The sequence below is a fragment of the Scyliorhinus torazame genome, chromosome 16, assembly GCF_047496885.1.
Source record: "Scyliorhinus torazame isolate Kashiwa2021f chromosome 16, sScyTor2.1, whole genome shotgun sequence".
In the NCBI taxonomy this organism is placed as follows: Eukaryota; Metazoa; Chordata; class Chondrichthyes; order Carcharhiniformes; family Scyliorhinidae; genus Scyliorhinus; species Scyliorhinus torazame.
The window spans coordinates 37,045,836-37,067,952 of NC_092722.1; the positions used below are offsets into that span (position 1 = coordinate 37,045,836).

The window sequence follows — 22,117 nt, forward strand, 5'->3', positions numbered from 1 at the left end:
TATACATAGTTACAATACAAAATTTCACTCCAAAGGGCAGCACGTTGACGCAGTGGATAGCACTGCTGCCTCACGGCACCGAGGTCCCAGGTTTGATCCCGGCTCTGGGTTACTGTCCGTGTGGAGTTTGCACATTATCCATGTGTCTGCCTGGGTTTCACCCCCACAACCCAAAGATGTGCAGGGTAGGTGAATTGGCCACACTATGCCCCTTAATCGGAAAACATTAATTGGGTACTCTAAATTTAAAAAAAAAAAAATCCAGTGAGAACCTATGGTGAAAATATATATAGATACTGTATAAAATATTCTGACAGTACAACATAATCCATGTAGTCCATTCAAGTAACACAGTGAGGGATTGAGGAGGGCCAGCAACTTGGTGTAGTTGGCATTTGCCAAATGTAAACCCGATGAGCAAGGTGTGATCATTGGTCCGTTTCTCAGGTTTACTCTGCTGCTGAGGAAAGTCAGTTGAGAACAGCACAGGGCGGCGTGGTGGCACAGTGGTTATCACCAGCGTTTGATCCCGGCCCCGCGTCACTGTCTGTGTGGAGTTTGCACATTCTCCCCCGTGTCTGCGTGGGTTTCGTCCTCACAACCCAAAGATGTGCAGGTTAGGTGGATTGGCCACGCTCAATTGCCCTTTAATTGGAAAAATAAATAAATCATTGGGTACTCTAAATTTTTTTAAAAATTGAGAACAGCACTAATCGTTGCACACAAAATTAATCACACGAGATGAAAAACAAGACTCCCAGAATAGGCACCAGCAGATTGATCACCTGTTAAACACCCTGCCCAATTATACTTTGCATTGTCTTGAGTGGAAAGGACTACTGTAAGGGTGTATAATGGGTGGCAGTTTCCCTACAGCCCACTTTGCACCTCTGCTGCAGTTGAATTTTATCTCTGATTTGCAATTTAGAAATTTGTGCACCATTTGGTCTAAAGCGGGACAATTTTGCAGTCGTGCTGTCAGGAGGCATGCTGCAATTTCCAAATGCAGTCAACGGCACACCTGTCAATGGAAATGTTAAGAACATTGTCTATTTTTAAGAATGGGTCTTATTAAACAATTGAGATTTTTGTGAATCTGAGCCAGTTTTACGGTGATTCATTGTAATAATCTAGAGAGGAGTGTGGACAAGTCAGTTTGACTGGTGAAAAAAGATTGCAGCTAAATTGAATATCTCTGCAGCACAGCTGGTAATGGATTGGAGAAGTTAGGACTTAGGAAGTTTGAAGGTTGAGAGGTGCCCCCACAACCCAAAGATGTGCAAGGTAGGTGGATTGGCGATACTAAATTGTCCCCTAATTGGAAGAAATAATATCCAGATTTATTTCATGAACTGGATCAAAATCCCCCAGTGGGGAGGGCAGCACGGTGGCGCAGTGGTAGCACTGCAGTCCCACGGCACCGAGGTCCCAGGTTCGATCCCGGCTTTGGGTCACTGTCCGTATGGAGTTTGCACATTCTCCCCATGTTTGCGTAGGTTTCGCCCACACAACCCAAAGATGTGCAAGGTAAATTTCATAGAATTTACAGTGCAGAAGGAGGCCATTCGGCCCATCGAGTCTACACTGGCTCTTGGAAAAAGCACCCTCCCCAAGCTCACACCTCCACCCTATCCCCATAACCCAGTAACCCCACCCAACACTAAGGGCAATTTTGGACACTAAGGGCAATTTATCATGGCCAATCCACCTACCTGCACATCTTTGGACTGTGGGAGGAAACCGGAGCACCCGGAGGAAACCCACGCAGACACGGGGAGAACGTGCAGACTCCACTCCGTCATCCAAGCCAAGAATCGAAACTGGGACCCTGGAGCTGTGAAGCAATTGTGCTAACCACTATGCTAGGTGGATTTAGGTAGGTGGATTGAACACACTAAATTGCCCCTTAATTGGAAAAATGAATTGGGTATTCTAAATTAAAAAAATAAAAAAAAATCCCCAGTGGGATTTGAACTCCTGTCTCCAAATCATTAGCCCAAGAATGCGGATTGCCAATAATAACAGGAAGCGCTGGAAAAACTGAGCAGGACTGGCAGCATCTGTGGAGAGAGAAACAGGGTCCAAAATGTGGTCCTTCTAATGTGAATTGCCAGTCCTTGTAACAGAATCAAACGATGCTCCTGTTTTATAACCCATTGATATAACGTGATGCAGTAGAGAGCTGGGATGTGAGGGCCATTGGCATCTCCAGGAGGGGAGCAGCAGGCACAGCCGCTCGCGCAGCTTGGCCAGGGCTCAGCGGGCACTGGAGTGGCCTCAGCGTGACGCCGCCGCCAGGGGGGGTACGTGAGCGGCTGTGACGCCCTGAGTGCGTGCGCGCCGCCGCGGCGCTGTCGCTCCTGGCGGAAGATGGCGGATCGGAGCGACTGAGAGCGGGAGGCGGTGAGAGCCACGGGCTTCACTCACACAAGCGGTGGCCCTGAGTGCATGGCGAGTCGGCACAAGGCGGCGGGCAAAGGGGAAGCGAGCCACGCCGGTGAGTGGGCGAGGTCCCTGGCGTGGCAGTCACACAGCTGGAGCTGGGGGGTAAAGCTGGGCCCCGGCAGGAGGGTGCCAGTCCTCCCCCACCCACAGGTGGCTGTGGGCAGTGTGGCGCCCACCTCCGGGGTGTGGTGTATCCTCCACTGTCGGATAAAGCAGAGTAGGTAGACACAGCCCCAGCAAGGCTCACTCACTCAGCAGGTTGCTCACCGTGAGTCCCGGGTGCTTTGGTTCGGCGTCCGGCCCTTTGTATTGGGAAGACTCCTTGGAGCCCAGTTGAGTAAGTATTGGGCATAAGCCAGCGACAGTCTTGGAGGGCCTGGGGTCCAGGGTCAAGTGTAAAATCCCCACTGCTCCTATTACTGTGACATGAAGCTGAATCTGGAACCACTGGGCAGGGAATTGAAGAGAGGAATATTATCCCAACTGTGATATGGGTAAAGAGAGGTGACTTAGATGGACCCTTGAACTCTGTAATGCAAGTACAGTAGCTGTACGGCCTTTGCATCCTATAATATAAAAGGGGGCGAACATAATCCTGGGAACAGATAGTGTAGGGAAGGAAGAGGAGCAACATTGTACCTCCATCCTATAATGTATGTAAGGATGGCTGACATGGAACTACAGTTAAGTGTGATGGCTCCTGAATACCATGTAATGTGAATAAAGAGGACAAATTAAAGCACTGTATCTACCCATAATGTGGTTAAGAGAGTGGAGAGGCTACTATATATCCCAGGTTCCTACAGGGTATTAAAAATGAGAAGCTGATAGGTAGCCAGAAGATCTTGACTTGATTTTGGTCCTCTTAGTCTCTGTGTTATTGTGAAGAGTTTCTATTTTGACATAGCCTGGAATGCTTGAGGTGAATGGTCCAATCTCAGGTGATTTATAATGATGGAACTGAAACTATCCTACCCCATGGCATTTACTTTATCCTGAAAAAGCGATTTACAAATAAATAGAATCTAGGGTCTAACAAAAACTGCACTGTGAAAATAATTTTAATTTACCTGGAGAAAAGGTTTGAAAATGTAATCGTTTCAACTAAAAAGAAGGCAATGGTTGCCTATTTCAGTACTGTTGTTAGAAAAAGTGACTGGGAATGCAGATCAAGGAGCTTGCTTTGAATCAACCAGCTCAGCACCTGCACAGTGCATCTTCAGAGTGTTGAGTTATCATTACTGTTGATGTGTGGATGGTTATTGGAGCTGAGTCTCTACAGTCTGGATGCATTTTGAATTGTGCAAGTGTGGAGCTAATTGTAGTGCTGTGTTGTTACTAGTACTTCAGTAACGCATGATCGTAGGCACATTAAACTTTCATATTATAGGGCGTCGAGGCCCCAGTTTCGATACCCAGCTCTGGGTCATTGGCCGTGTGGGGTTTGCACGTTCTCCCCATGTTTGCGTGGGTTTTGCCCCCATAACCCAAAGCTGTGCAGGGTAGGTGGATTGACCATGCTAAATTGCCCCTTAAATTGGAAAAAATGAATTGGGTACTCTAAATTTATAAACAAAACCTTTAATATTATGTCCATTTGAACTGTACAAGGACACCCAGCTCTACAATTCTCGGCTAAGGCTTCCCAATTGTGGGTTGTATTTGGATAGTGCTTTTTGAGCTGTACGACACTCGGGTGATATTCTCGTTGTTAAAGGTCTCCCCCTGGTGCTGGAAATAGTTTAATGTGATAAATTGAGTTTTTCTCAAAAAGCAGTTTGTACTGTACATTGTAGAACCTGTCACTTTCTAGCATGTTGTTTTGTACCATGTAAACTGTTTGGCTGACTAAATCACTAAAAGCTACAGGTACAAAATAATTCAAAGGGCTAATGGAATGTTTGCCTTTATTTCAAGAAAAATGAATTTCAAAAATGAAAAAGTTGTCTGTATGCTTTAGTTGCGTAGAGCCTTGCCAGACCACATCTACATTACTGCCTTCAATTTTGGGCAGGTAACTTCAGCAAAGATGCCTTAGTCTTGGAAAAGGCACAGCGCGGATTCACCATCTGAATTATGTCAGAGCTTAAACTCCAGTGACATATTGCGTGTAAACCCTTGAGTTTTGAAATTTGAGGATGATCTAATCGAGGCATTTAAAATAATTGAGGGATTTAATAGGGTGGATACCGAGACATTATTTTTTCTGGCAAAGAAATCCAGATCAAGAAGACATAATCTTAAAATTAGATCAAGGTCATTTAGGGATTAAACCAGAATTGCTTTATCTTCTTTGGAAATGTTTCAAAACTCAGATTTCTGTTGGGATAAGAGTATCAGGAGACGGGAAACAAAAGTGAGAGAATGTAGCTGAGGTCCAGATCAGCCCAAATCTAATTGAATAATGAGACAAGCTTGAGGGACTGAATGCTTACTCCTGTCCTTATGCTCCATATTTTTCAGATTTGGATTTTATTGTCACGTGTACCGAGGTACAGTGAAAAGTATTGTTTTGCATACAGTACAGACAGATCATTCCATACATGAAAAAAAAAGGACATAAATAAATACACAATGTAAATACATAGGCACGGGCAACAGATTAGCATACAGAGTATAGTACTACTCAGTAGAGAAGATGTGTGAAGAGATCAGATCAGTCCATAAGAGAGTCATTCAGGAGCCTGGTAACAGCTGAGAAGCTGTTTCTGAACCTGTTAGTGCATGTTCTCAGACTTCTGTTTTCACACCTGCAAGGGAATATAACAGAGAAAGGTTTGAGAAAGTGTTAGAATAACATTTTAAAAGGTTGGTACGGTTATAAGAGATGTAGGAAGAGGACCTGTGTGAGAGAGCTCGCCATCCGGCGCCATCTTGCCAGGCAGCTTGATTCAATTATTCAGGCTCACCAGTCTCTGAGCACAATCTAAAGAAAGTGGTTGAAAAGTTAGTATGAAAGTTGTAGTAGGTGGTGCTTTATAACTGTTGTGTTTATTTGAACAAGGAAGTGCCTTCCACCAAAGAACCTTACTCACTGGTAGAACAGAGGGGGAGATGGTAATGTGGTGGTATTATACTAGTAATCCAGAAGCCTGGATTAATGCTTTGGAGATATGGGTTCAAATCCCGCCAGCTAAATCAAATTAATAGAAATCTAGAATACAAAGCTGGTCTCAGTAATGGTGATCACAAAACTATCGTCGATTGTTGCAAAAATCCATCTGGTTCGCTAATGCCCTTTTAGGGAAGGAAATCTGCCATCCTTTCTTGGTCTGGCCTACATGTGACTTGACCCACAGCAATGTGGTTGACTCTTAACTGCCCTCTGAAATGGCCCAGCAAGCCAGACAACTGGAGATGGAAAACAAATGCTGACTGTGCCAACAGGGCGCACAACCCATGAAATATTTTTTAGAAAGTGGAACAAAGTTTGTTGAGAGTGTTGCCAATTTAATGGAATACTATCCCACGAGCGTCACCAATAATGTTGCCAATCACCACCAGAGTCACCAATAATGTTGCCAATTAATAATGATGCTCTTTAGAGCCGCCAGGTATCAAATGATACCACCACAAGGCTTTACCGGATATCGATCAAAGGAACACACAACCAGTCAGTTCAAGTTCAAAGATGGTTTATTTACACACAAGGATTACTTCGACATGCAACACAAAACACTAGTTAAACTACACCTAACAACTACAATAACCTATATTTAACTTCAGGGCAACCGGCTCTATGCAGATGGACAAGGTCTTTGTCCGGATCTTGTGTGGCTGGGTGGAAGAAGTGGCTCTGTTTCTGCCGGGGTCGTCCGTCTGGTAGCGATCGTTGGTCTTGAACTTGTCTGTCTGGTCGTTATGCTGCACTTGGGTTGGCATAGGCCGGATCCAAGAGAGACTGAAATCATGGCTGCATTGTCTTTTAACTGGCTTGAGTTTTCCTCGCCCCTTTTGTGGCAGTTTCTGGGTCACTGTCAATCAATTCCTCAGGGCTCCACTCTCTGATTGGTCACATCCAATCAGGGGCTGCCACATCACTTTTTAAAAATAAATTTAGAGTACCCAATTCATTTTTTCCAATTCAGGGGCAATTTAGCGTGTTCAATCCACCTACCCTGCACATTTTTGGGTTGTGGGGGCGAAACCTACGCGAACACGGGGAGAATGTGCAAACTCCACACGGACAATGACCCAGAGCCGGGATCGAACCTGGGACCTCGGCGCCGTGAGACTGCAGTGCTACCACTGTGCCACCGTGCTGCCCGCCATATCACTTTTGGGGTGGGCATCAGTGGCCAATCCTGGGAGGGCTCCGAGCAGGACCTTGGTGCCGCCTAGTCTGGAAGATGATGCGATGGACCTGATGGTCCCATTGTTATTTTAATCGCCTTAAATGGCCCATTTACAGGTGTGAATTCCTGCATACTTCTGGGCTGCTGTTTGAAAGATACAAGCTGCAGCTTGTCTGTGTCCCAAACCTGGCCATAATTCCCATCATTCTTTGCAGGTGGCCATCTCAGATGGCTACAAGAGCAAAGACAGTTGATGTGCCACCAATCAGAACTCTTGCAGCAAGATGCTTGTGGGTCTTTAAGATAGGTAGAGGGAATAATCTGATAATTCATGGAATTAATGGTTCCTCTGTTTCCAGGAAGGGGAATGTTACCTGTGGAGCAACCAGTGGTTGAATAGTGGAGGATGCTAAATTACAGTTCTGGAGTTTTATTGATAATATAACCTGTAGAAGTAATTATCAATGGATTTTACTTTGCTGCTATATGTAACAGAAATGTAAAAAAATCAAATCCAGGTTGTTGTATTTTAATTTGACTTTTTTAAAAAAAAATTAGAAACAGCTAACGGCATAATACAAATCAAAATGTCTTTTCTTTCCTTTTTTGTTCCTGAGAGCACTGGTGTTTTGCTGAGACTGGGCAGGAACTAGTTAAAATGCCCCTTAGTGTCCAAAAGGTTAGGTGGGGTTACTGGGATAAGGTGGAGGTGTGGGCTTGTAGGGTGCTCCTTCAGTGGGTCGGCACAGACTCGATGGGCTGAATGGCCTCCTTCTGCACTGTAAATTCAATGACGATGACTGACAATACTGCCACAGAGATTACAGAACTGTGGGCAGATTCTGTTCTATTAAAGATGGTTAGAAATCTATCTGTTTTTTAATGTACTTTACTATTAACACCATTTCATCCTTAAACCAGAGTGCCAATATGCCTTTATGTAGTAGGCCATAGGAATTGAGAGATTTTACACACAACCTTTTGACCTTGCTAAATTTGTAACAGTATTGACTAAGCGTGGGAGGTATTGCTGTTTCTTGTATATAGACCTTCAAAATGCACTGCTTGTTATGAAGGCAAACACCAAGCATTCTGTGTTAGCAATGTTGAAATGTGAAAAACATCCAGTAGATTTTGTCCTCCTAAACTAGGGCTGTGTGGAGGGAGCATTTTGAGCTGAATGACACTGGGGTGAAATACTGGTGAGTTCAGACCTGTCATAGGGATTGATGTCAGCAGTGGAATCAATTTGAGATGATGAGTTAAGAACATCACATGAAAAGCTTATTGCACCTTTACAGTGTCATTTTAAGTGTGATTTTGGTCTACTGTATTGATGTTGTTACATAAAATGTCTCATGACAACATGAATGAAATCTGTGTATTATTGGATTGATTGAATGATCAAGTTCTGAATTTAAAAAAATCATTCATGGGATGTGAGCATCACTAGCTAGGCCAGCATTTATTGCCCATCCCTTGTTTCCCTTCAGAAGGTGGTAGTGAGTTGCCTTCTGGAACCGCTGCAGCCCTTGAGGTGTAGATACACCCACTGTGCTGTTAGTGAGGGAGTTCCAGGATGTTGCCCCAGCAACAGTGAAGGAACGGCGATATATTTCCACGTCAGGATGGTGAGTGACTTGGAGGGGAACCTCCAGGTGGTGGGGTTCCCAGGTATCTGCTGCTCTTGTCCTTCTAGATGGTAGTGGTCGTGGGTTTGGAAAGTGCTGGCTAAGGAACCTTGGTGAGGTACTGCAGTGTATCTTGTAGATTGTACACACGGCTGCCACTGTACATCAATGGTGGAGGGTTTGGATGTTTGTGGAAGGGGGTGTAATCAAGCGGGCTGCTTTGGCCTGGATGGTGTCGAGCTTCTTGAGTGTTGTTGGAGCTGCACTCATCCAGGCAAATGGAAAGTATTCCATTACACTCCTGACTTGTGCCTTGTAGATGGTGGGCAGGCTTTGGAGGTCAGGAGGTGAGTTACTTGCCGTAGGATCCCTAGCCTCTGACCTGCCCTGGTAGCCACAGTATTCGTATGGCTAGTCCAGATCAGTTTCTGATCAATGGTAAACCCCAGAGGGTCTTAAGCAGGGGCCCCTTGCAAAATGCCATAACCACTGGTGGTCCGCAAATGGCTGAAGAGTGTATGAGACTTGTCAGATAACCCAAGGATCTTCTATTTTATTGCAATGTCTGGATGGGCAACGTCCATAAATATTTGACTTGACTGTGAGAGCTTCATGTGTGCTTTGTCCTTTATTTTTTTCCATTTTCCTGAAAGGATTTTCCGCTTTTTAGCAGCGAGTGATGTTATACCTAATTTAAGCCAGTGAGGACATCACATGCACTTCAAGTATGTCTCATAAGTTATGGATACTGCTAAATCCTGAGGTGCTGATAATATACCCACAAAAGAAACTTCAAAGTCCCATCAGATTTTATGGGACTTATTTTGTTGGTCTAATCCAAGAAACATTGGATCTAGAACTTTGCAGAAGTGTCTCCTGCATTGTGCAGTTACAGATTCCTCTATCGGGGTAGGTTAGATTTGTATCCTGATGTATGTATTTTGGTATTAGCAGTGATGTGTAAAGCTGTGTGAAGAGTGAGGAGAAAACAAGGCAAGTATGACAATAGTGCCCCAGCATTCTCATGCCGCCAACATCTGGTCAATATTATAGATATGCGCATTAAGTTAATCTTTAAATCTTGCACATATCACCCTACCTTTGAACAAGTCTTTCTCATTTGTAATATAGATTGGCATGCAATGGCCAGCTCATCAGACAGCGAGGATGACAGTTTTATTGCCATGGACACAGAAGAATTATTGGATGGACCCATGGAGCAGGACGAGGAGCCTCGCGTTGAATTGGAAGTTGAGGAAATGAGGCATAACCGCTCGATGATAGAGTTGCCTGAGGAGGTGCTAGAATACATCTTGTCTTTCTTGTCTCCATATCAGGAGCACAAAACAGCTGCTCTTGTTTGTAAACAGTGGTATCGGCTTATTAAAGGTATGGAATATGGTTCAGGGTGAAATATTTTTGAAGTATGATAGAGATCTGGAGCTATGAGCAAAACTTATTTTGAATCACAGACTGATTACAGCATGGTAGGAGGTCAGATGGCCCATCATCTTCATGCTGGCTATCTGCAAGAGTAACTTCAATAATCCCATCCCCCTGTCCTTTCTTCAGAGCCCTGCAATGTCTTTTCTCTTCAAGTGCTGCTTCAATTCCCTCTGAAGAGTGCAACTGAATCTGCGTCCACCAGATTCTCATGCAGTACACTCCAAATCCTAGCCACTCACTTTGGAAGAATGTTCTTCTTCATGTCACTTTTGGTTCTTTTGCTATTCGCCTTAAACTGATATCCTCTCGTTCTTGACCCCTATGCGAATGAGAATATTTCTCTCTATTTGCTATGATTTTGAACAGCTCTATCAAATTTTCTCTCAACCTTCTCCTCCCTATGAACCTCAGATTGTCATCTATCCACGTAACTGAAGCCACTCATTCCTGGAACCATTCTCAGAAATATTTTCTGCATCCCCTCTAAAGCCTCTATAACCTTCCTGAAGTGTGGTGCCCAGAGTTAGACACGGTATGAGACTGAGCCAGTGTTTGATGAAGATTCATTGTAGCTTCCTTGCTTTTGTACTCTGTGCGACTGTTTATAAAGCTTAGGGTCGCACATATCTTTTAACTGCATCCTCAACCTGCTGTACCAATTTCAATTATTTGTACGCACATATCCCTAGGTATCTCTATTCCGGCCCTCCCTTTAGAATTGTACCCATTATTCATATTGTATCACCTTGTTCTCTCAAAATGTATCACTTCTCTGCAGTCGATTTTATCTGTCATGTGTCCACCCGTTCTAAAGGAAAGGTCTGGGAGTAGTTGAGATGCTCTTGTAGAGAGTGGGAATGTAAACAACGCACTGTTTGATTTCCTGTGCTCTAACCATTCTATGATTCACAATAACTTCTGTCCATGTCCTTTTGAAGTCTATCACTATCCTCCCCGCAATTCATAATACTTTCAAGTTGTATCATCTGCAAATCTTGAAAATTATCACTGTACACCCAAGTCATGAATACACATCATGAAAAGCAGTGGTCCCAATGGGGACGACATTGTATACCTTCTAGTTTGAAAAATGATTCACTACTCTGTTTCCTATCACGCAGCCAACTTTGTATCCATGCTACCACTATGCCTTTTTTTTGTACGGACTTTACTTGACTGACAAGTCTTGTTATGTGGCACTTATCAAATGCCTTTCGGAAGTACATGTACACCTCGTCAGCCATATTATCCTCCTCTATCCTCTCTGTCAAAAGACTCAAACAAGTCAGTTAAACACAATTTGCCTTTATTCAATGCTCCGTTGGATTTCCTTAATTAATCCACACATGTCCAATTGGCTGTCCCAGATTTTAATTTCTTTTAATTTTTTATTTTCATAAATTTAGATTACCCAATTTTTTTTTCTCCAATTAATGGGCAATTTAGCGTGGCCAATCCACCTGCCCTGCACATACATCTTTTGGGTTGGGGGCGAGACCCATGCAGACACTGGGAGAATGTGCAAACTGCACACGGACAGTGACTCGGGCCGGGATTGAACCCGGGTCCTCGGCGCCATGAGGCAGCAGTGCTAACCACTGCGCTGCCGTCCGCCCTCCAGATTGTCATTTCTAAAAGCTTTTCCATCACCTAGTATATAACCTAACCTGCCTGAAGTTGCTGGGTTTATCCTTGCACCCTCTTTAAAATAAGGGTACAACATTTGCAATTCTCCAGTCCTCTGGCACCATCCTCCTATCCAAGGAGGATTAGAAGATAATGATCAGTATTGCCACAATTTACACATTTACTTCCCTCAGCATTCCTGGATGCTTTCCATCTCAACCTGGTGACTTATCAACTTTAAATTCAGCCAGCCTTTCTAATACCTTCTCTTTTTAGCCCATCTAGTATTTACTCCTCTTTCACTGTGACTTTGGCAGCTTCAGTTTCCCTCGTAAATATAAATGTAAAATATCTTTTTAGTATCATGCTGATCATCATAGGTTGACTACATAAACATGACATTTCTGTGAACAGGGAAAGGTCATTAGCACCAATAAATTAGTCCCATCTTGAATAGCTGCTCGCCATTTTCAGTCTCCTGAAATGCATCTGAAAGCAGTATAGACGGTCCTAGTTATTTCCTGACCTGGTAATATTGCACAACGTTGAGTAAAAACTTTCCACCTGTCTTCCCTTCCCTTCCCATTCATAACTTCCTTATCTTTAACTTGTGTCCCTGATGTTTGAACGAGTGAGCATTGTACCTGGATAATCTTTAGAGCAAATCACTTCACTACCTTGAAAACTTTAATGATGTAAAGAATATAAGACTGTGGATATTTTTACGCCTTCTTAGCTGGCCCACAGAATTTACTTTCCTTCATTTGAGACAACTTCAGTGTTGCCACTGCGCTCACTCTCCAGTGTTGAGCTGGTGCAGAAAGTCCATGTGCCCTCCTAATACTGAAGATGCCGGAGCAGGTGTATGGTGGTTCAAAACACTGGAGCAGTAGTGAGTAGAGGGACCCTCTTGAACCCATTTATGCTTCAGTATTTGGTAGCATTCCCTGTAACTTCTGCTACAACTCTATACCATTGGGTTTTCCAGGCTCAATTGAGTTTCCGATTTCAGTTCCAGCAAGGTGGTGGGGGTGGTCGGCAATCAAAAACAAAATTGCTACGCCAGTGCAACTGCGCGTTGGCAACTGCCTCACAACGGCAAAAAAGTACTATTGTCAGGAGTTTGAGAGTTATCTGCTTGAGACAATTGATTCAGTGAAATCTGACACGGTGGAAGTGGGGGATGTCCAAATACAGGAATTTTCCCCCCCACCCCCCTTTTTTGAAAATGCCACTAAGCTTCTGTATCTCTGACTCCCAGGTGTGGCTCACCAGTGTTACTATGGTTTTATAAAAGCTGTTCAAGGAGGATATATTCAGTGGGAGAGCCGGACCTATCCCTATCCCGGAACTCCAATTACCCAGCGCTTTTCACACAGTAAGTAGTGTTTGCTGATAACATTGTTTTGGGCTAAGTGAAGGGTGTTTATTAAAGCAGTTGCTGTACTGTATTGGTATTGCTGCTCCGCATGAATTGTAACTGCAGTGTACTGTGCTGAAGCAGAAAACCCACAGGGACTGTGCTCATTTACATGGCTTGTTTTGTCAGAATCTATTTTTAATATTGTTTTTTGGGGGATTTACCAAGATTAGAGTGAAACATGATTTTGGTGAGTACTTGAGCAGTACTCACCATATTCTCCTTCCACTTTACATCTCTTCTGTCTCCAATAGAATGGAAATCTGTAAGTAAGGAGTTCTTACTGCAATGATGTAGAGCTTTGGTGAGACCGCAGCTGGATCATTGTTTACCATTTTGGCTACCTTACCTAAGGAAAGAGGATATACTTGACTTGGAATGGGTGCAGCAAAAGTTTGCTAGACTGAATGGGCATGGCTCTTGACTAGAGCCAGGGATTTGGTTTGATTCCTTCCTCTTCACAGTATTCACAAACAGTAAAATAATGTGTACTACTGATAAATACAATTTTGTGATAGCATATTATTAACACTTCCTATTGCTGAGCCAGTTTTGAATTACCAAGCCTCAACTTTCTCTTCATGATTTTTATGCATCGGTGGTATTACCAAATATTACCTGAAAACTGAGTAGAATTATTTTTATTCGTTCGAGGGATGTGAGTGTCGCTGGCTGGCCCTACATTTATTGCCCATCCCTAATTTGGGGCAGCATGGTGGCACAGTGGTTAGCACTGCTGCCTCGCAGCGCCAGGGACCCGGGTTCAATTCCGGCCTTGGGTGACTGGGTGGAGTTTGTACATTCTTCCCGTGTCTGCGTGGATTATCTCCGGGTGCTCCGGTTTCCTCCCACAATCCAAAGATGTGCAGGTTAGCTGGATTGGCCAAGCTAAATTGCTCATTGGTGTCCAAAGAATTGCAGGTGGCGTTACGGGGATAGATTAAGAGAGAGAGAGAGGAGGGGCGGGGGGGGGGGGGGGGGGGGGGTGAAGAGGTACTCTTTCAGTGCCTCGGTCCAGACTCGATGGGCCGAATGGCCTCCTGCACTGTAAGGATTCTATGATTATTCTATGATATTTTGCCCTTGGTGGTGAGCTGTCTTCTTGAACACTGCAGTCCATGTGGTGTAGGCACATCCAGTGCTGTCACCTCATTGACCAACATAATTTCCTCCTCAGAAACACTTTATTTGTGACACGACATGGTTACTTTTAAATTTATGTTGACTGTTTCTGTGACTACTGCAGCCATTGGATGGGCAATGATACCATCATGCAAAAAGCTCAAATGTTTTCCCCCGATTATTCATGTTTGGCTGGCTAGATTGCATTTTTACACTGCACTCCTGTTTTGAGGATCAGAATAACACTAGTTTCATTTAATAGTCTACAGCTGTTATGTACAAAACTCCTAAAAGTATGGATATTAATTAACCAAATCTTTACATATTGCAGGCTAATACGTTAGCATACGCATTAAAGTATAAACTGGTCCAAATGACAAACTAGTCTATTTAATTCTTTGCCCATTTTTCATCTCACGGGCTTCAGTGATGGATACTTAGTTTCCCAAGGCAAAGTGGCAGGAGCCAGAATTTGTTCACGATCTTTTAGCTGCTGAATGTTTAGCAAATCATTTTCCATCATTTTAAGTGATTGTACATTTTTCTTTACAAGGGCAGGTGTGTTATCTCATGTAAAGACCACCAAGTAAATGAAGTCAATGCAACATTAGATCAATCCAATTTCATTGTGTAATCCTTCTTTGAGGATACAATATATTCAATATGATAAGTGTTAAATGAGGTTAGTGTTGCAGTTTAGTCTTATTGTGGTGTAGCTTTTGGCCTCTGCTGTACCCCTCATACTCTCAAACAAGACCTCCAACTGTTCATCTCTTTAATTCCAGGTGCTTGTTACTATGATGCCAATCAGTCCATGTACGTCTTTGGGGGTTGCACTCAAAGCAGTTGTAATGCAGCATTCAATGACCTTTGGCGGCTTGACCTCAACAGCAAAGAATGGATCCGACCATTGGCATCAGGTATGTGGTAGAACAAAGAGGTGAACGATGTCATGAAATCTAACTGATCGAAATAGCTGAATCTGTCTGCCTGCCCAGAGGTGTTGGTTAAAACCAGGAGATTGGATAAACTTCATTGTAATTCAGCACTGGGGTGTGTCAACCAGTGACACACAAGGAATGGTTACACAAACAAAATCTGGTTAATGGTGCTGAAATAGCAAAGCAGAAGTGTACCGAAAATGTTGCAGCAATCTTCCTCAATGGCCTAGTGGGGAATGCAATAAACTGGATCATATATTAAGCCATTAAAACATGAAGGTTCGATGTAGCTGAACATGCAGTTTGAGTGCAGCTATTTGTTTCTGCACCCCTTGAGTTGGATATTGAAAATTAGCCAGAGTTCCTGATGCTAATTATTGTTCAGCGTGACCCCAGTGAGAACAAATTGGGTCAGCCATGATGCTTTCTACAGTTGAATAGCACGCCAGCTGAGCTCAAATAGGAAGACCGAACACTTGATTTTGAGGTCCCAAAAGACTGCTGGATCCTTTGGAACCCATTCTGCAACAGGACTTGGGCGTTCAGGAAAATAAAGAATAAAATTTTCAAAACCTGAACTCCACATGTTACAAGCTCTTCTTCATTGGGACTTGAACCACATTAAAACTGAGGGGGCGGGGCAGCACGGTGGCGTAGTGGTTTGGGGCACGGTGGCACAGTGGTTAACATTGCTGCCTTACGGCACCGGGGTCCCAGGTTCGATCCCGGCTCTGGGTCACTGTCTGTGTGGAGTTTGCACATTCTTCCCGTGTTTGCGTGGGTTTCGCCCCCACAACCTAAAAGATGTGCAGGGTAGGTGGATTGGCCACGCTAAATTGCTCCTTAATTGGAAAAAATAATTGGGTACACTAAATTTATAAAAAAATACTCTTGAGGGGATCTTAGAAGGGGGTTAAGTTCAGGATACTGTACCCGGGTGTTCGCACACCTGAAGGCGGATGTGGTCATGCTCCAGGAAACACACCTGAAGGTGGCAGACCAGGTAAGATTGAGGAAGAGGTGGGTAGGCCAGGTGTTTCATTCGGGGTTGGATGCCAAAAATCGGGGGGGGGATCTTGGTTGGAAAGAGGGTGTCGTTCGAGGCGTTGAGCATTGTGACAGACAATGGTGGCAGGTACGTAATGGTAAGTGGTAAGCTGCAAGGGAAAAGGGTGGTGCTGGTCAACGTGTACGCCCCGAACTGGGACGATGCGGGTTTTATGCGGCGCATATTGGATCGGAACCCGGACTTGGAAGTGGGGGGCCTGATAATGGGGGGGACGGGACGACTTTAACACGGTGTTGGATCCGGCACTGGATCGCTCCAGGTCAAGGACGGGTAGGAGGCCGGCGGCGGCTAAAGTGCTGAGGGGGTTTATGGACCAGATGGGAGGGGTGGACCCTTGGAGATTTGCAAGGCCGGGGGCTAGGGAATTTTAATTCTTCTCTCTCGTTCATAAGGCCTATTCCCGGATCGACTTTTTTGTTATGAGCAGGGCGCTGATAGCGAGAGTAGAGGATACCGAGTACTCGGTGATAGCCATTTCGGATCACGCCCCGCATTGGGTAGACCTGGAGCTGGGGGAGGAGAGGGACCAGCGCCTGTTGTGTCGCTTGGAGGTGGGGCTGTTGGAGGACGCGGAGGTGAGCGAGCGGGTCCGAAGAAGCATAGAGAGGTACCTGGAGGCCGATGATAACGGGGAGGTCCGAGTGGGGATGGTCTGGGAGGCGCTAAAGGCGGTGGTTAGGGGAAGCTGATCTCCATTAGGGCCCACAAGGAGAGGAGAGAGCAGAGGGAGAGGCTGGTGGGGAGATGGTGAGGGTAGACAGGAGGCATGCAAAGGTGCCGGAGGAGGGACTGTTGAGGGAGAGGCGTAGCCTCCACGCCAAATTTGACCTGTTGACCACCAGGAAGGCGGAGGTGCAGTGGAGGAAGGCCCAGGGGATGATTTATGAATATGGGGAAAAGGCAAGTCGGATGCTGGCGCATCAGCTTCGGAAGCGGGACGCAGCGAGGGAGATCGGGGGAAGTTAAGGATGGGGGGGGGGGTGCGGAGTAGGGTTGGCATCAATGGGGTCTTCAGGGAGTTTTATGAGGAACTGTATCGTTCCGAGTGCCCACTGGAGGAGGGAGGGATGGGCTGCTTTCTGGACCAACTGATGTTCCCGAAAGTGGAGGAGGGACTGGTGGCGGGATTAGGGACTCTGATTGGGTTGGAGGAGCTGGCCAAAGGGATAGGAAGCATGCAGGTGGGGAAGGCACCGGGGCTGGACGGTTTCTCGGTCGAATTTTACAAAAAATATGTGGACCTGTTGGGCCCGCTGTTAGTTAGGACCTTCAATGAGGCAAGGGAGGGGGAGGCATTGCCCCCGACGATGTCCCGGGCACTGATCTCCTTGATCCTGAAGCGGGTCAAGGATCCACTGCAGTGTGGGTCTTACAGGCCGATTTCATTGTTAAATGTAGATGCCGGCGAAGGTCTTAGCCACGAGAATTGAGGATTGTGTGCCGCAGGTCATCCACAAAGACCAGACGGGTTCGTGAAGGGGAGGCAGTTGAACGCGAATGTGCGGAGGCTCCTGAACGTTATTATGATGCCGGCGAGGGAAGGGGAGGCGGAGATGGTGGCGGTGATGGACGCTGAGAAGGCCTTCGATAGGGTAGAGTGGGGGTACTTGTGGGAGGTGCTGGAGGTTCGGGTTTGGGGAGGGACTCGTCAGGTGGGTTAGGCTGTTGTACGAGGTCCCGATGGCGAGTGTGACCACGAACAAGAGGAGGCCTGAGTACTTTCGGTTGCATCGAGGGACGAGGCAGGGGTGCCCTTGTCCCCCCTGCTCTTCGCGCTGGCGATTGAACCCCTGGCTATGGCACTGAGGGAGTCAAGGAACTGGAGGGGGCTGGTGCGGGGTGGGGAGGAGCATAGAATGTCGCTCTATGTGGACGACTTGCTGCTATATGTGGCGGACCCGGTGAGGGGAATGCCGGATGTAATGAGGATCTTCAGGGAGTTCGGGGATTCCTCAGGGTACAAGCTCAACATGGGGAAGAGCGAGTTGTTTGTGGTTCACCCAGGGGACCAGGAAAGGGGGATTGGCGATCTCCCACTAAAAAGGGCGGAGAGGAGCTTCAGGTATTTGGGGGTCCAGGTGGCCAGGAGCTGGGGGCCCCTGCATAGACTTAATTTCACGAGGCTGGTGGAGCAAATGGAGGAGGAGTTTAAGAGGTGGGACGCGTTGCCCGCTGTCCCTGGCGGGTAGGGTGCAGTCAGTCAAGGTGACGGTGCTCCCAAGGTTTTTGTTCCTTTTCCAGTGCCTCCCCATTCTTATCCTGATGGCCGCCTTTAGGCGGGTCAACAGGAGCATAACGGGGTTTGTGTGGGCGCGAGGGACTCCGAGGGTGAGAAGGGTGTTCCTGGAGCGGAGAAGGAATGGGAGGGGGCTGGTGCTGCCCAACCTCTGTGGGTACTACTGGGCCGCTAATGCGGCGATGGTGCGCAAGTGGATGATGGAGGGGGAGGCATGGAAGAGGCTGGAGGTGGCGTCTTGTGAGGGTACGAGTCTGGGGGCGCTGGCAACGGTGCCGCTGCCGTTCCCTCCAATGAAGTATACCATGAGCCCGGTGGTTGTGGCTGCCCTCAAAGTTTGGGGGCAATGGAGGCGGCACAGGGGGGAAGTGGGGGCCTCGGTGTGGACCCCGATACGGGGGAACCACCGGTTTGACCCAGGGAAAATGGATGGAGGGTTTTCAGGGAGGCACAGGGCAGGGATAAGATGGTTGGGGGACCTGTTTGTGGATGGGAAGTTCGCGAGCCTACGTGAGCTGGAGGAGATGTACGGGCTCCCCCCGGGAAACGCCTTTAGGTATCTACAGGTAAGGGCGTTTGCCAGGCTGCAAGTGGTGGAATTCCCGCTGCTGCCGCCCCGTACGGTACAGGACAGGGTGCTCTAGGGGGCGTGGGTTGGCGAGGGGAAGATCTCGGCAACATACCAGGTGATGCAGGAGGAGGAGGAAGCCTCGGTGGAGGTGCTGAAAGGTAAGTGGGAGGAGGAGTTAGGGGAGGAGATCCAGGAGGGGGCTTGGGCAGATGCCCGATGGAGGGTGAACTCTTTCTCTTCGTGCGCGAGGCTCAGCCTCATACAGTTTATGGTGCTGCACAGGGCACACATGACCGGGACAAGGATGAGCCGGTTTTTTGGGGGTGAGGACAGGTGTGTTATGTGCTCAGGCAACCCAGCAATCCACACCCATATGTCTGGGCATGCCCAGCGCTGGAAGAATTTTGGAAGGGAGTAGCGCGGACGGTGTCGAGGGTGGTAGGATCCAGGGTCAAACCGGGCTGAGGGCTCGCAATATTTGGGAATGCAGAGGAGCCGGGATTGCAGGAGATGAAAGAGGCCGGTATTCTGGCCTTTGTGTCCCTGGTAGCCCGGCGAAGGATTCTTCTTCAGTGGAAAGATGCGAGGCCCCCAAGCGTGGAATCCTGGATCAGCGATATGGCAGGGTTTATTAAATTGGAGAGGTTGAAATTTGCCTTGTGGGGATCGGTGCAAGGGTTTTTCAGGTAGTGGCAACCGTTCTTTGTCTACCGTTCTGCCAGGAAGTCCATGGTCAGCAGCAGCACCAACCCTGGTGGGGGGGGGGGTTCTATTTTATTTTTGTTTGTCTATACTGGGGGATCTGAGGGGGTGTATATATTTGCTATGGGTTTCGGCGGGTGTTAATATATTATTTATGTATAGGGGGGAGGGGGCACTGGGTTGTTTTGTTTTTTATTTCATTTTATTGGGTTTCTTTTACATTTTGTTGTTGATATTTTGTGAAAACTTTAATAAAAATTATTTATAAAAACAAAAAAGAGGGCCCGCGTGTTTGCGCATTTGAGGGAACTGAAGGCGGACGTGGCAATGCTACAAGAGACACACCTAAAGGTTACAGACCAGATGAGATTGTGGAAGGGGTGGGTTAGCCAAGTGTTCCACTCAGGACTGGACTCAAAGACCAGGGGGGTAGCGCTCCTGATCAGCAAACGAGTGACATTCGAGGCAGAGAGAACCGTGTCAGACAAGGGGGGTAGGTACATAATGGTGAGTGGGAAGTTGGAGGGGATGCGAGTGGTACTTGTGAACATATATGCTCCGAATTGGGACGACGTGGAATTTATGAGGCGGGTGTTAGGTAAGATCCCAGACTTAGAGTCACATAACATGATCATGGGAGGGGACTTCAACACAGTCATTGATCCGGAATTGGACCGGGCAAAATCCAGGACAGGGAGGAAGCCAGCTACGGCAAAGGAATTGAACGGTTTTATGGAACAAATGGGGGGAGTAGACCCATGGAGGTTTGCACGGCCGAGGACGAAGGAGCTCTCCTTTTTTCCACATGTCCACAAGGTATACTCTCGCATCGACTTTTTTGTTCTGAGCAGGGCGCTAATACCGAAGGTGGTGGATACTGAGTACTCGGCAATTACAGTGTCGGATCATGCCCCGCACTGGGTGGATCTACGGGTTAGTGTGGAGAGAGGGCAATGCCCGCTGTGGAGACTGGATGTGGGGTTGCTAGCGGACGGGGCGGGTTAACAAGTCCATCCAGAACTACCTGGAAACAAATTATACGGGGTAGGTATCTGCAGCGACGGTCTGGGAAGCTTTGAAGGCAGTAGTCAGAGGGGAATTAATCTCTATACAGCCCCACAGAGAAACGGTGGAACGGGCTGAGAGGGGTAGATTAGTGGAGGAGATTCTCCAGGTGGCCAGGAGATACTCGGAGGCCCCGGACGCGGTGGGGGTGGGGGGTGAGAGGGGGGGGGGGGGGGTGGGGGGGGGGGGGGGGGTGGTGGGGGGGGGGGTGGGGGGTGGGGGGGGGGGGTGGTGGTGGGGGGGGGGGGGGTGGGGGGGGGGGTGGGGGGGGGGGGTGGGGGGGGGGTGGGGGGGGGGGGGGGGGTGGGGGGGGGGGTGGTGGGGGGGGGGGTGGGGGGGGGATGGGGGTGGGGGTGGGGGGGGATGAGGGTGGGGGGGGGATGGGGGTGGGGGGGATTGGGGGGGGGGTGGGGTGGGGGTGGGGGGAGGGTGGGGGGGGGGGGGATGGGGGTGGGGGGGGGGGATGGGGGTGGGGGGGGGGGGAGCACCGGGTCTCGCTCTACGCAGATGACCTGCTCTTGTAGATTTCGGACCCGTTGGAGGGGATGGGGGAAGTAATGCGAATCTTGGGGGAATTTGGCAATTTTTCGGGATATAAATTGAACATGGGGGGAAAAGCGCGATGTTTGCGATCCCGGCAAGAGGGCAGGAGAAGAGACTGGGAGAGTTGTCGCTTAGAATGGTAGGGAAGAGCTTTCGATATCTGGGAATCCAGGTGGCCTGGAAATGGGAGGTACTACACAAGTTAAACCTACCCCGGTTGGTAGAACAAATGGAAGGGGACTTTAAGAGATGGGACATGCTCCCGCTATCACTGGCGGGGAGGGTACAGACCGTGAAAATGACGGTCCTCCCCTCATTTCTGTTTGTCTTTCAGTGCCTCTCCATCTTCATCCCTGAGGCCTTTTTCAAGCGGGGATAGAGTAAAGGGGTGGGCCTTGGTATGGTGCTCTTTCAGAGGTATGGCAGAGGCTCGATGGGCTGAGTGGCCTTTTTCTACATGTAGGGATTCTATAAATTTAGAATACTTCTCAGTCATGCTCCAAAGATCTCAAAGATCTTGACACAGGAGTACATGTTCAATTCAGGTCAGCAACCTCTTCAACTTTCAAAAGCCCAATACTTGAACAAAGATTACTGAATAGCTACTGAATGAACTTTTCATGGACGACTGCACTCTCTTAGCACATACACTGGAGAACATTTAGCCTGCTGTTTGCTGATCACTTTGACCTAGCCTCAGAACACTTTGACTTGACAATAAGTCTGAAGAAGTCCGAGATCTTGTATCCGCTGCCCCTGGCCACGTATTCCAAGACAGATATTTTGCTATCTTGTGTAGGGAACTTGATGCTTGGTGATCAGTTTCAGTTTACATGCAGTCGAAGTATGTCAACCCAATATGGTTTTATGCTGAATTATGGGGCACAAGCTCATCAAATGATTTGGTCTTAGCATCACACTCAAACTTGCTAAGGGACAAAAAACATATGATCATATGGCAGTGAGGGAAGATGTCAGGTTGAACAATTACTGGTACGGGACTAT

General features: G+C 47.3%; 1 protein-coding gene across 2 annotated transcripts in view; it reads left to right on the plus strand.

Annotated features, from left to right (window-relative positions):
* Positions 1-2,345: 2,345 nt before the first annotated feature.
* Positions 2,346-22,117, plus strand: part of fbxo42 (F-box protein 42) — a 56,434-nt gene continuing 36,662 nt past the window's right edge. The window contains exons 1-4 of one of the 2 annotated variants that reach the window (XM_072478279.1): positions 2,346-2,497; positions 9,503-9,760; positions 12,705-12,821; positions 14,771-14,905. In XM_072478279.1, the coding sequence (XP_072334380.1) occupies positions 2,449-2,497; positions 9,503-9,760; positions 12,705-12,821; positions 14,771-14,905 (559 nt within the window). In that variant the 5' untranslated portion in view covers positions 2,346-2,448. Of the gene's footprint in view, positions 2,498-2,560; positions 2,783-9,502; positions 9,761-12,704; positions 12,822-14,770; positions 14,906-22,117 lie in introns of those variants that run through there. The other variant, XM_072478280.1, reaches the window with a different exon arrangement.